Source organism: Paroedura picta, chromosome 7 (assembly GCF_049243985.1).
Source record: "Paroedura picta isolate Pp20150507F chromosome 7, Ppicta_v3.0, whole genome shotgun sequence".
Lineage (NCBI taxonomy): Eukaryota > Metazoa > Chordata > Lepidosauria > Squamata > Gekkonidae > Paroedura > Paroedura picta.
In genome coordinates, this window is record NC_135375.1 from 100,748,494 (window position 1) to 100,760,632 (window position 12,139).

A 12,139-nucleotide genomic window follows, 5' to 3' on the forward strand; every position below is an offset into this window, starting at 1 on the left:
CTCCGTGTGTACTCAGGAAGCGGTGGGGCATGCCACCCTGCCACAAGGACCCAGCAGCAGCCCGGCAGGGCCGCTGCCATACATAATTGGTCAAAATGGTGTACTTCCCTTCCTTTCCCCACAACAGACACCCTGTGAGTTATGTGGGACCGAGAGAGTTCTGAGAGAATTGAGACTGGTTCAAGGCCACCCAGCGGGCTGCATGTGGAGGAGGAGTGGGGAATCGAACCCAGTCCTCCACATTAGAGGCTGCCTCTTTTAACCACTACACCAAACTGGCTCTCTGTGCTAAACCAAATCAGACCATCAGTTTGCCAAGAAGCCCCTCCCCCCTGCTGAAGTCCCAAGCTAAATCAGTTGCCATGTGATTGTGGGAAAAGCCAGATGGGTCCCTGACCTGACTCCCCCACCCAAACACATTTTGTAGTTTGGCCCTCAGCAGAAGGTAGCTTAGAGCCTCTTGTGGCGCAGAGTGGCAGAAATGCTGTCTGAAGCTGTCTGTCCATGAGGTTGGGTTCAATCCCAGCAGCCGGCTCAAGGTTGACTCAGCCTTCCATCCTTCCGAGGTCGGTAAAATGAGTACTCAGCTTGCTGGGGGGAGTAAACGGTAATGACTGGAGAAGGCACTGGCAAACCACCCTGTATTGAGTCTGCCATGAAAACACTAGAGGGCGTCACCCCAAGGGTCAGACATGACCCGGTGCTTGCACAGGGGATACCTTTACCTTTATCTTTAGAAGGTAGCTTTGCACGTTCACACTGGAGTGAGGAATCCTTTACCTGGCATGAGTCTTTGCCACCTTCCAGGTATCCCACACACATCATGTTGCTGGTGATCTGTCCTGGATAAGCGCTACTACACTGACTGGTGGAAAGCACGGGAGCGTTCAGGCACTGGAGCGCATCAGGGTTACTAACTGAAAGAAGCAGGAAACAAAGCAAACCCAAAAGAATTGAATGTTGTTTTCATCCTGTGTTGGCCCATCCATCCGTTCTCCCCCACCCACTTCAACAAATTAAATGAGCATGGCATTGGGATTGGATTTTTAACTCAGTGGGCAAGGTAGCCACCTCCCTAAATGATTCTGGGACTAGATCAAGATGGGGCCAGGTGGCCGCATCAAGAAAAGAATTCTGGGCATCCGTAATGTCCTCAGACTGGGGGGGGGGGAAGGAATGTAGCGTTGAAACCAAGGAAGTATGTATCTGATCATAAGCTGGACACGGGATCAACGGGAAATCCACTGTGAGCTATTCCGAATGTCCTTCAGCAGGACAATTAAACACAGCCACTGGTTTTTCCTCACTTGCCAAAATACTTTGGGTTGCTCATTTGGGGATTCTAAGATGTGGGGAGATTATTTAATTTATTTATTTGCAAAATTTTGTCCTGCTTTCCTTCCCTCATCCAGGCTACCCAGAATTAAAATTAGACCTAACACAAAAACTGCCTTAACACAAACAACCCCTCCACCCATAATGAAAATAACTAAAACCACATGTACACAAAAAGGTAAAATAACCATTAAAATACAGGGGAAGTAGGAAGGATCACTGAAGGAACACCAGAGGAAACAAAGAAAGAGTTCTTCACTCACTTATAAGGAGAGATTTACATGAAAACTGCAACTGTTGTGTATATTGTGTATGCAGACTTCCAGAGACTGTGAGCCTGGACCTGGTATCAAGGACTCTTAAAGAACATTTGCTGACATGCAGGATCTGGCCTGCCATTGGACACTTTAACGGACCTATAGGAGGCCTCCACTTAGGGCCAATCACTGGCTTTAGCGGGAACCTCCAAATGTATATAAGTTCATGTTGTTTGTTTCTGCGTTCAGTTGTTGGGTTTTAGTAAAAGAGCTTTGTTTTGGAGAAAGAGCATTTTGAGTCTTCATTGAAGCACTATTTAATAGCAACCATTCACCCACTGGCTAAGTAAACCCTCCAGAATGTTATATAAACCCCCTGGCTGAGTTCAACTTGGCCAATTACAACTGCTGCAAGGAGGAGGTAGCCAATAGTTTTTTAAAGCTTAAATTATAACTTTCTTTTGTATTTATATTGTACGTTTGATTGGCTTATATTTTAAATATCATATTAAATTGAGACGCAGCTTAAAAAATAATCAAACACACCCATTAAAAGTGATAACTTAAAACCATGCCTTAAAAAAATCCCAGCCACAAAGTTAACGTAGGAAAAATAGCCTCTCTTCTGTGCTATGGCCTCTCTTTAAAACGAGATGATCAGAGAATGTTCCACCTTTTGTGGCTCTAACGTTGCAAGCCATTCTCCCCAGCTTGAGCCACGGAGGGAAGGGCAGAATATAAATGAAATATTAAAATTAAATCGAACATTTACTTAATGTCTACTTACAAGCTGCAACGTTTACTGAAGTGGAGAGTAATTTAGAAGTTACAACATTTCTCCAGGACTTTGGAGGTAAACGGGATTATTTGAAGGGATAGAAAAGAAGCCGGAGAAGGTAGTCAGATGGGTCAAGTTTGCCCTCACAGTCTCCTCCTTCCTATCACTTCCCTTCCCTCAGTTTCACAGTGGCCCTCCCGGCATGTCATCGTACACATCTGGAGAAACAGCACCTAGAACTTACCGCCATTGCTGAGGGTGTTGCCCCAGCCAGAGATCAAGCATTGTGTCCCGGTGCTTACGCAGCTACTAGGTAGAGAAACTGCAGCGACGCGGGAGTTGAGGGTAGCCGGCGTGGATAGCTTGATGAGCATGATGTCGTTGTTCAGCGACTGCGAGTTGTAGCTCGGGTGACGGATGACTTTGGCCGAGTTGATGTACTGCTCCGAGCCATCGTTGTAGCTCAGGCTGTGCTCCCCAAGTCTCACTTGGATGCGCCTGGATCGAGAGGAGGGATGAGAGGGCCTTCCTCCAACTTCCCTGGCACCTGGTAACCACCCACCCACACCCACCGAGTGGCCGCTACTAATATGGGGCTGTCAAGATTCATGTTGGCTTCTGCATCCTGCCATGTTTATACTGTATGCGTGCTTGAATTTCTGGGTAGGATTGGGATGGAGTGAGCATTTGGTGAGCTTGGGATTGCTTTGATGTAAGGAATTGTTTAGTTTCACTTCTGTAATGGCGACGGGAGAGGAGAGGAGAGGGGAGGGGAGGGGAGGGGAGGAGAGGAGAGGAGAGGAGAGGAGAGGAGAGGAGAGGAGAGGAGAGGAGAGGAGAGGAGAGGAGAGGAGAGGAGAGGAGAGGAGAGGAGAGGAGAGGAGAGGAGAGGAGAGGAGAGGAGAGGAGAGGAGAGGAGGTTATCTGCATAACAATATCCTTGGGGGCCTAGAGTCTGATGGTTGGGCTTCACACCTTGTCAGAATCCTGATGGTTCTGCCATGATTGATGTCTGGAGTTGTGTTTATTATTAATCTGCTTTGTTTCACATTGGCATCTCTGCAACCATTTTGTGTAACCATTTGCTTGTAACCATTTTCCTGCTTGCTTCTAGAAGTTAGTCGCTATGGAATTCTGCAAAGTCCTTCCCAGGCTGGGACTGCTATCTATTCTCTGTGCTGGCTGAGTTCCTGGACTTGCACCTGGAATGCCTCTTGTTATGTCTAGCCTTGAAGTCCTGTTTCCAACTACTCCGGGGTGGGGGGAGACTATATGTGTTTTATAATGTATTGCTTGACCTGGCAAAGCCAGAACTGTCTTTGAGCTTCAGATGATTCAGCTTGAATAAAGAAACTTAACTTCTATAGTAGTTTCCTTGTCTTGCAAATCTGGGATTCTGACAACCTGGGTGTTATGAATGTGTCTGGGAAAGTGGGAAGGTTACCTTCCACAGTGGGATGGCATGACATGATTTGAAGGTGGAGCCTGTGGAGAATCGATTGATCTCTATGTGTGCTGCCAATCGGTTTTAACAAAAAAGAAAATTATGAGCTTGGTTTGATTCTTTTCAAGAAATCACTTTCACGGAACGTGCCAAGCACCTGTGCTTGAGAAGTCGACTGGGAACTTGACAGGGGCTCATTCCAGAGCATGAGGCCTAGAAGGGACAGAACCACCGAATTGTTGTTTGTAACTTACGATTTGTAGCAGTGAGCAGCTGACACAACCCACTGACTGTTGATGAGGGATCCGCCGCAGAAGTGGTACCCAGAATTCAGGGACACTTGGTAGGGGGCAGAATGCTTCTGGCAGGTGTAGCCTCCCACAATTTTGTCATCATCGTCATCATCGATGGGGAAGGCCACTGGGGAAAAGATGAAGCACATCATATCCAGGGTGCCAGCCCAGGAAGTTGAACATTGAGGATGGCTTCAGGGATCCCCAGCTCAGGAGACCCTAGGGATGAATCCACACCTTGCTGGATATTGTGATATCCTTGTGCTACAGCAGGCATTCACTGGTGGGTTTCCCAGCATGGATGAAACAATGCAGAGAGTGAATGCTTGCTATGGAGCAACTACGGTGAAATATCTAAAACTGTACGGAGGCAGCTGTGGTTGACAGCTACACTGATTTATCTTGATTAATCCAGGTCAGTATAACCTACTTTTACTGGGAGTAATAAAAAAGGAAGCCGTATGGCTCAGCAATTATATATATATGCCATTAAAGCTGACTTCAACCGCACTAAATGTATTTCCGTCTGTCATTTAATCTACCTTCTTTGCTGTCTAAGAGACTATGTGCTCAGTTTAATTTTGTGGTGTCGAGCTGTATCGATAAATGGTGGAAATGTCAAAATATAAACACATCATTTTACCATATGTGGTGGACCTGCTAGAAAGCCAGGAAATATTGGGTTATGATACATGAGGAGGTGCAAAAGATACTGAAAGTTATATGTGTTGGACCCAAAGTGTGTTATTAAATATGGTACTGAATAATATTAAAATGTATAATGGGCTTCTAAAATATATGGTAACAGCTGCCTGGATCCTTTATGCATCAATACGGAAAAAAGAATCAGCACCAAATATTATGGGTTGGCTAACTGAAAGGAAAATAGCAAAACTTGCAAATTTGATACGTAACAAATCAACATTGGATTTCAGAAGCAAACGGAGGCCAATATGACTATATTGAACAGTAACATTTAGGAAAAGAAGGGGGGGGAGTGAATTTCAAACTGTATATGTTAACTGTGGAGATAATGCAGTATGTGGTTTGTAACCTCAAGATAATGTATAAGATTTAGATATGTATTGTTAGATGTAAGCTCTATGAATATTTCTTTTCTAAATAGTAGGTTTCCAGTATATAATAATATATGGTATTTTCTTTTCTATGTATCCTCTTAAAATAAAAACTGCTTCAAAGGAATTTGTGTGTGTGTGTATGTGGGGGGGGGGGGTAACTGATGAATGAGCTGAAGAAGACTTACGAAACTACCTAATACCTGGAGTGATGGTTCTCTTACTCTGCCCAATGCTGTGAAGATGTACTGTTTTGTCCAGATTAAATGACAGACTGTGATGGCTGAAATCAACTTTATTGGCCTACATACAATGGCTGAGCCACACTGTTGTCTTTTTGGGTTACTGCACCATCCTGTGTGATTTCCCTTTGTGTTGTTTTGCTATGCTTACCGGCAGAAACTCTCCTGGGACTAAGGGCCCAGGTCTTTCTTGTCACCTCCTCTTTGCTTGCCTTGACCTAGATGGCTCCGGGCTAGCCCAATTGTGTCAGACCACTAAAGGTAAGCAGAATCAGTCCTGTGGTTAACATTTGGATGGGAGGCCTCCAAGGAAATCCAGGGTTATTTGCTACATAGAGGCAGGCAGGCATTGGGAAACCCCCTCCTTTTGTCTCCTGCCTTGAAAGCAGTGGGCAAACTGTGTCTGTCAAGCAGGGGCTCATGGGAATTGTACTCCATGGACATCTGGAGGGCCGCAGTTTGTCCACCCCTGCCCCACAGGGATGCCATAAATTTGCAGTGACTTGATGACAATTTCAACTACCTTTCTTTGCTTGTTTATTTAGGGGATCTGTGTTCTGCCTTCCCTGGAGGTTAACAGGAGACTCAAGAAAACTGAGAAAACAAACCAAACCAATAGAACAAATCGTGCAATAAAATGAGTAAATGAAACAAGCCAAGCCAGCAGAATAAGCAGGCCAAAACAGGTCAATAAAAACATGCCAGTCAAGTCAAGTTTCTACATGACCAAGAGGCTAGGGAATGAATTTGGGACATTCTCAAGATAATCTAACACTAAGTCTCAAACTAGATGAGGTATTCAGGCATGGATCAGGATTAGGTCCTTCTGAACCTCCCAAGTCACTGCAGAAGAGCTGCAAAGCTGTACAGGCAGGACACTGGTTGAAGCTCGGCTTGCTACAACCTCCATTGCTTTCACCTTGATGTGTCACATAGGTAACACTTGTAATGGGAAATCACACCTGTATGAAAGCTTAAGTGCCCCCCCCTCATCATTGTGTATATGTAAAGTTCCATCAATTCCTAACTGGCTTATAGTGACCCCTAGTGGTGTTTTCAAGGCAGGACACATTTAGATGTGATTTACCATTGCCTGCCTCTCTGTAGCAGCCCGGGTGTTCCTTGGTGGTCTCCCATCCAAATACTCACCAGGGCCCTGCACACTGCTATGTACTCCTCTACTGTGTTAATGCCATTTGGCACACATACAGACCTGGGAATCCACCAAGTGTCTATCCCACTTGTCTCCCCAGGGGGGCAACTAAAGCAGGTTAAATCATTCTCTGCTCCTCCATTTTATCCTCACAACAACCCTGCGAATTAGGCTAGACTGAGCATGTGGGATTGGCTCAAAGCTACTTTTGAATCATAGAATCATGGAAGGGAGCTCAAGGGTCATCAACCCCCCGCAGAATGCAGGAAATGCACAACTACCTGCCCACCCACAGTGACCCCCAACTCCATGCCCAGATGATGCCCCCCTTTCCATGGCTGAGCAGAGATTTGAACCTGGGATCCCCAGACCTTTGCATGACAGTCTGATCCCTACCCAGGGGTGGCCAAACTGTGGCTCTCCAGATGTCCATGGACTACAATCTCCATGAGCCCCTGCCAACATGCACTGGGAGGGGCTTCTGGGAACTGTAGTCCATGGATCTCTGGAGAGACACAATTTGGCCACCCCTGCCATACTGGCTTAAGGAAAATGTATGCCTGCTAAAACATTAGATAAAACAATCTCCATCTCAACCTGGAGTTTGGAAGCCAACAGAAAGAGCCTCCTCTGTCTTGGGACATGGCCTAATCAAGAGCTGGGAGGATTTGAGTCCACTCCTCATTTCCTAAAAGGCTCTACAAGGAAAACTTACCCGCCGCTCCCAAAAAGGCAATGAACAAAATGAATTTCATGGTTATTTCTCCTCAGCTAGGAAACCGGAAGGGTTTGCAAGGTATTTATTCCCCTGAACAGGCTTAATCTCTATCTCAAGGTCTTCTTCAAATGGAAAAATACACAAGGGAATGTTGGAAAATCCATACTTGGGCCTCCACCAACAGCAGGTGGACAAGAAACAGAGGGTCAACCTTGCATTAATCATAAAATGCAAACACAGAAAATGTCACTAGAGTGAATGATAACTGTGTTCCATATGCCTGACTATTTTTAACACTTCCTTGTTTACTCCCCACTCAGTATCCAATAAGGATGCTGGTCCTGGGTATTATATCTTGCATTTAGGCCTTGGGTGGTAAAACAGCCTTCTCTCAGAGTCAGTGTCACTTGCTGCAGCCCTGACTTCAATAGCCCAGACTAGCCCAAGAGATCTCAGAAGCTAAGCAGGGTCTGCCCTCAGTATTTAGAAGGGAGACCAGCAAGAACAGGGTCTCTGTGCAGAGAACGGCAGTGGCAAACCACCTCTGTTTGAAACCCAGGGCCATTCCGCACCCGATAAATATAGTGAAATGCTCACCTTATGAAGATGCCATGTTTTTGGCATTTTGCACAATGTCACCAACCTCCTGTGTCCATCCAGCAAACCTCAAGCAATATTTGCCATTTTATAGCGGTAGTTGGGGAATCGCATAAAGTGGATCCCCCAACCTATGTAGCATGAGATAAAAGAGAGCAACCAACAAGCCACATGCTAAAGAAATGCGTGGAGGCGAAGAAGTGCTATCTCTGCCTCCAAGATCCTGCCCTTGCACCCGGCTCCCTCTCCCTTCTCCCGGGGAGAGAGAGCAAACTGCCTGGAGCAAGAAATAGACATTCAGTCATGTAGGCAATGTCAAAAAGAAATCATACCTCTCTAAAGCCCCCCCCCCCAAAAAAAATCAGGAATGTGATTACTTTTTAAAATATTTTAAAGATTCCAGATTCCAGAAGAAGAGTTGGTTCTTATTTGCCGCTTTTCTCTACCTGAAGGAGTCTTACAGCGGCTTACAGTCGCCTTCCCTTTCCTCTCCCCACAACAGACACCCTGTGAAGTCGGTAAGGCTGAGAGAACCCTGATATTACTGCTCGGTCAGTTTTATCAGTGCTGTGGCGAGCCCAAGGTCACCCAGCTGGTTGCATGTGGGGGAGTGTAGAATCAAACCCGGCATGCCAGATTAGAAGTCCGCACTCCTAACCACTACACCAAACTAGTGGCATTATAAAAAGCACTATGCATCTATGATTAGATGCATAGGTGTTTCCATGGAGAAGTTTTACTTAAAAAAAAATTAACATGCATCGTGGCTCTTTTAAAACATTGCAAAATGGGATTGGCTGCCTAGCTTGATTGAGAGGACGTAGAGAATCACATGTAAAGTGCGTTGCTCTCTTCTACCATTTCAAGCAGGCGTGTGGAATATAAGCACCATGAGAAGGCAGTAGATGAAAGCGAGAGAGCCAGAAGGTGAGGAATGACCAGAGGAGCGATTATTTTTAGCGCTACGCCATTTTGCTAGCATAGCGCTATTTTTTTCAATGTGCGGAAATGCTACCGGTTATGCTGGAGATGTTGGATAACAACATCCAGCCAATAGGGTGTCTTGGGATAATATAAACAGGTTCTCTTTAATCTCATTGCCACTGGAGGATGATAGAGCACCAACAATAACGATCCACAGAAAGATCTCTGTCTCTCTCTCTCTGTCTCTGTGTCTCTGATCAATAATTGTTCCAGGGATTCATAATATATTTTGAAGGACAGCAAAGCAGAAAGCCTCTCTGAACTTCAGGAAATCAGCTGCACAGTGAAAATGCAGGAGGAGCAGAAGAATAAGTTTTACTTATCTAATGAAAGAGCTGAAATTATCAGAACAGTTAGGCTGCTATACTATGAGCTGGATGGAAGCCAGGCCAAACTCATCTGACCAAAGAAGTCAGATTTCTACACCAGTTTGGTGTAGTGGTTAGGAGTGCGGACTTCTAATTTGGCATGCCAGGTTCGATTCTGTGCTCCCCCACATGCAGCCAGCTGGGTGACCTTGGGCTCACCACGACACTGATAAAGCTGTTCTGACCGGGCAGTGATATCAGTGCTCTCTCAGCCTCACCCACCCCACAGGTTGTCTGTTGTGGGGAGAGGAATGGGAAGGCGACTGTAAGCCGCTTTGGGACTCCTTCAGGTAGGGAAAAGCGGCATATAAGAACCAACTCTTCTTCTTTTTCTTCTTCTTCTAAGCAGGGTAGACTCTGGTCAGTGCTTGGATGGGAGACCACCAAGGAAGTTCAAGGCTGCTATGCAGAGGCAGGTGATTGCAAACTGCCTCTGAACATCTCTTGTCTTGGAACTTGGTCACCATGGGTTGGCTGTCCATTGACAGCCCTTTCCACCACCAGGGCTGCTGCCATATTGACTAGTAAGCCTTGCTTTTAACTGATGAATTAGCTCATCCATGTACGATTGTATTAAATTGGTTCAGGTGAGTTCCCCCTTCTTTAAGACCATAAGAGAAGGCCCATTGGATTAAGAAAATGGCCCATCCATTCCAACACTCTGAGTCACATAATGGCCAGAAACCCGGGTGCCATCAGGAGGCCTGCCAGTGGGACTAGAACCCTAGAACCTCATATTCTCCAGGCTGAACATTCATAAAATCACAGAATCGATTCCTAGGTCCCTCATCGATTCCTAGGTCCCTCATCGATTCCTCATAGGACCTGGTCCCCAGGCCCTGGATCATCCTCGTCGCTGTCCTCTGTAGCCTCTCCATTTTGTCCACATAGTTTTTAAAGTAGATGAATGAATGAATGAGTGAATGAATGAATGAATGAATGAATGAATGAATGATACTCTGCCCATTTTAGCTTGGCAGGATCATAAGAGGGATATAGAGCCATATTAAGTTCTAGCAGCGAGACAATCCAGCGAGCAAAGCAAAGTTTGAGTCCAACGGCCCCCTTAGGACCACAACGTCCTACTTGAGGCATAAGCTTTCATGCGCACACACACTTCTTCAGCTGGCACATGGAAATGTACATCTTGAATAAAACCTCGTTGGCCTTAGAGGTGCCCCTGCACTCAAACTTTGTTCTGCTGCCTCAGACCAACACGACAACCTGCCTGAAAATCCAGTGAGCATTATCAATCAAAGCTGTCAGTTTTGGTCTCCTGCACACACAAGCTTTGCCGTGTGCCTAGCAAAGCTAGAAAAGGAAGTGGATGCTGCAACCCTATAAAACCTTGAGGCGAGAGCCTCCCCGCATGTCAGAGAGGCCGAGATGTGGATCGGATGGCACGTGGCCATGTGCCTGGTCCATGCCGGTGGGTCTTGGGCTGTGTTTCAGCCCCCACTTCCTGCTCTTTGGGAGTTTCTCCTCACAGATCACATCCCATGACGTTGGTCTCTTTCTCTCCCAAGGGTTCTTAAGGGCTGCGATCAACCAACCACGGAGTCAGGTCCTCCAGGATGGCCAAACGGTCCAGTTGGCATGCCAGCAAACCAACGGCCACCTCTACATGTACTGGTACCGACAGGGCCCAAGCCGAGGGCTGCAGTTTCTCTATTATTTCTATAATCTAGAGGAACGAGAGAGGAGCCACAACCTTTCCCAGCGTTTCAGAGCTCAGCAGCCTCAGAAGGACCACTTCAAGCTGAACATTTCGCTGGCAAAGCCAGAGGATTCGGCTGTGTACCTCTGCGCCAGCAGCCAAGACACAGCACTTCAAAGTCACCACCTCTATCGACAAAAACCTCCTCTGTTCATCATTGTATGAGTGTGGAGCGAGAGGGAAGCTACAAAGGAAATGTGGGGGAAGGCTAGAGACATAAATCAGTTTTTTTTATTCTAGATTATTGTTTGCAGGTATTTGCTTAGGTCTTTCCCCCTATCTACCTGCGCTTCTCTGGTGATTCATGACATTTGGTTTATAATAACAACAAAAAATAAAAATTTATTTTTAGTGTGTCATTGACCGGTGGGTAACAACATAGATAAAAACCATAAAATAACAGTAATTGATATACCGCATTGAAATGTTCTGCCTGGGAACCTGGGGATCCCCTGAAATCACAGCTCATCTCCGGACTACAGAAATCAATTTCCCTGGAAAAAATGGGTATCTGTCCAGCCGCCGCTTAAAGATTGCCAGTGAGAAAAATATATGCTTGGATCCAATAAGGTAGCGGTCCCCAACCTTTCTGAGGTCAGGGACCGCCTCCGGGGGTGAGGGGAGAGCTGACGGCCCAGGTGCCGCGCAAACGAACATGCGCAGTTGCCGGGCATGCATGTGTTCTCCACCAGGTGGCGCGAATGCGCCTGCGCAAGTTGCCGTGTATGCACATCTTCGCCACCAGGGGGCGTCAACGTGCATGCACTGCAACTGCGCGCATGCGCGTTTGCGTCGCCGGCATGCCAGCGGCCGCACCTGCCTCTTCCCTTCTCTCTGTGGTACCGGGCTGCGGACCAGGGGTTGATGACCCCTACAATAAGGGACATATTCATCGAATCTGACCCCGAGAATTGTTCCACCAGGCCAGGAAATTAACACCTATAAAACGCCAGACTCCCTATCCACAAAACAAAAAAATACCCCCCCCAAGCCCCTCCCCCCACTTGCCTCACAAAAGCAGGCTCCTTCAGTAAGGTTAAGATGGCGTTTCACTACTTACAGTCAATATAATTTAAGTAATATAATCTAATTAATATGTTGAACAAACTGTCAAGTAAATTTAATTGTATGACTCCTGCTGTTACCTGCCCTGAGCCAACCAGGAAGGGCGGGCTAT

General features: G+C 46.4%; 1 protein-coding gene across 2 annotated transcripts in view; it reads right to left on the reverse strand.

Moving 5' to 3' along the window:
* The window catches only part of LOC143841426 (trypsin I-P38-like), a 43,547-nt gene that overhangs the window by 1,702 nt on the left and 29,706 nt on the right, over positions 1–12,139 (reverse strand). The window contains exons 1-4 of one of the 2 annotated variants that reach the window (XM_077345713.1): positions 7,294–7,365; positions 4,069–4,234; positions 2,615–2,868; positions 781–917 (exon numbers count right to left, since the gene is read on the reverse strand). In XM_077345713.1, the coding sequence (XP_077201828.1) occupies positions 781–917; positions 2,615–2,868; positions 4,069–4,234; positions 7,294–7,333 (597 nt within the window). In that variant the 5' untranslated portion in view covers positions 7,334–7,365. Of the gene's footprint in view, positions 1–780; positions 918–2,614; positions 2,869–4,068; positions 4,235–7,293; positions 7,366–12,139 lie in introns of those variants that run through there. The other variant, XM_077345714.1, reaches the window with a different exon arrangement.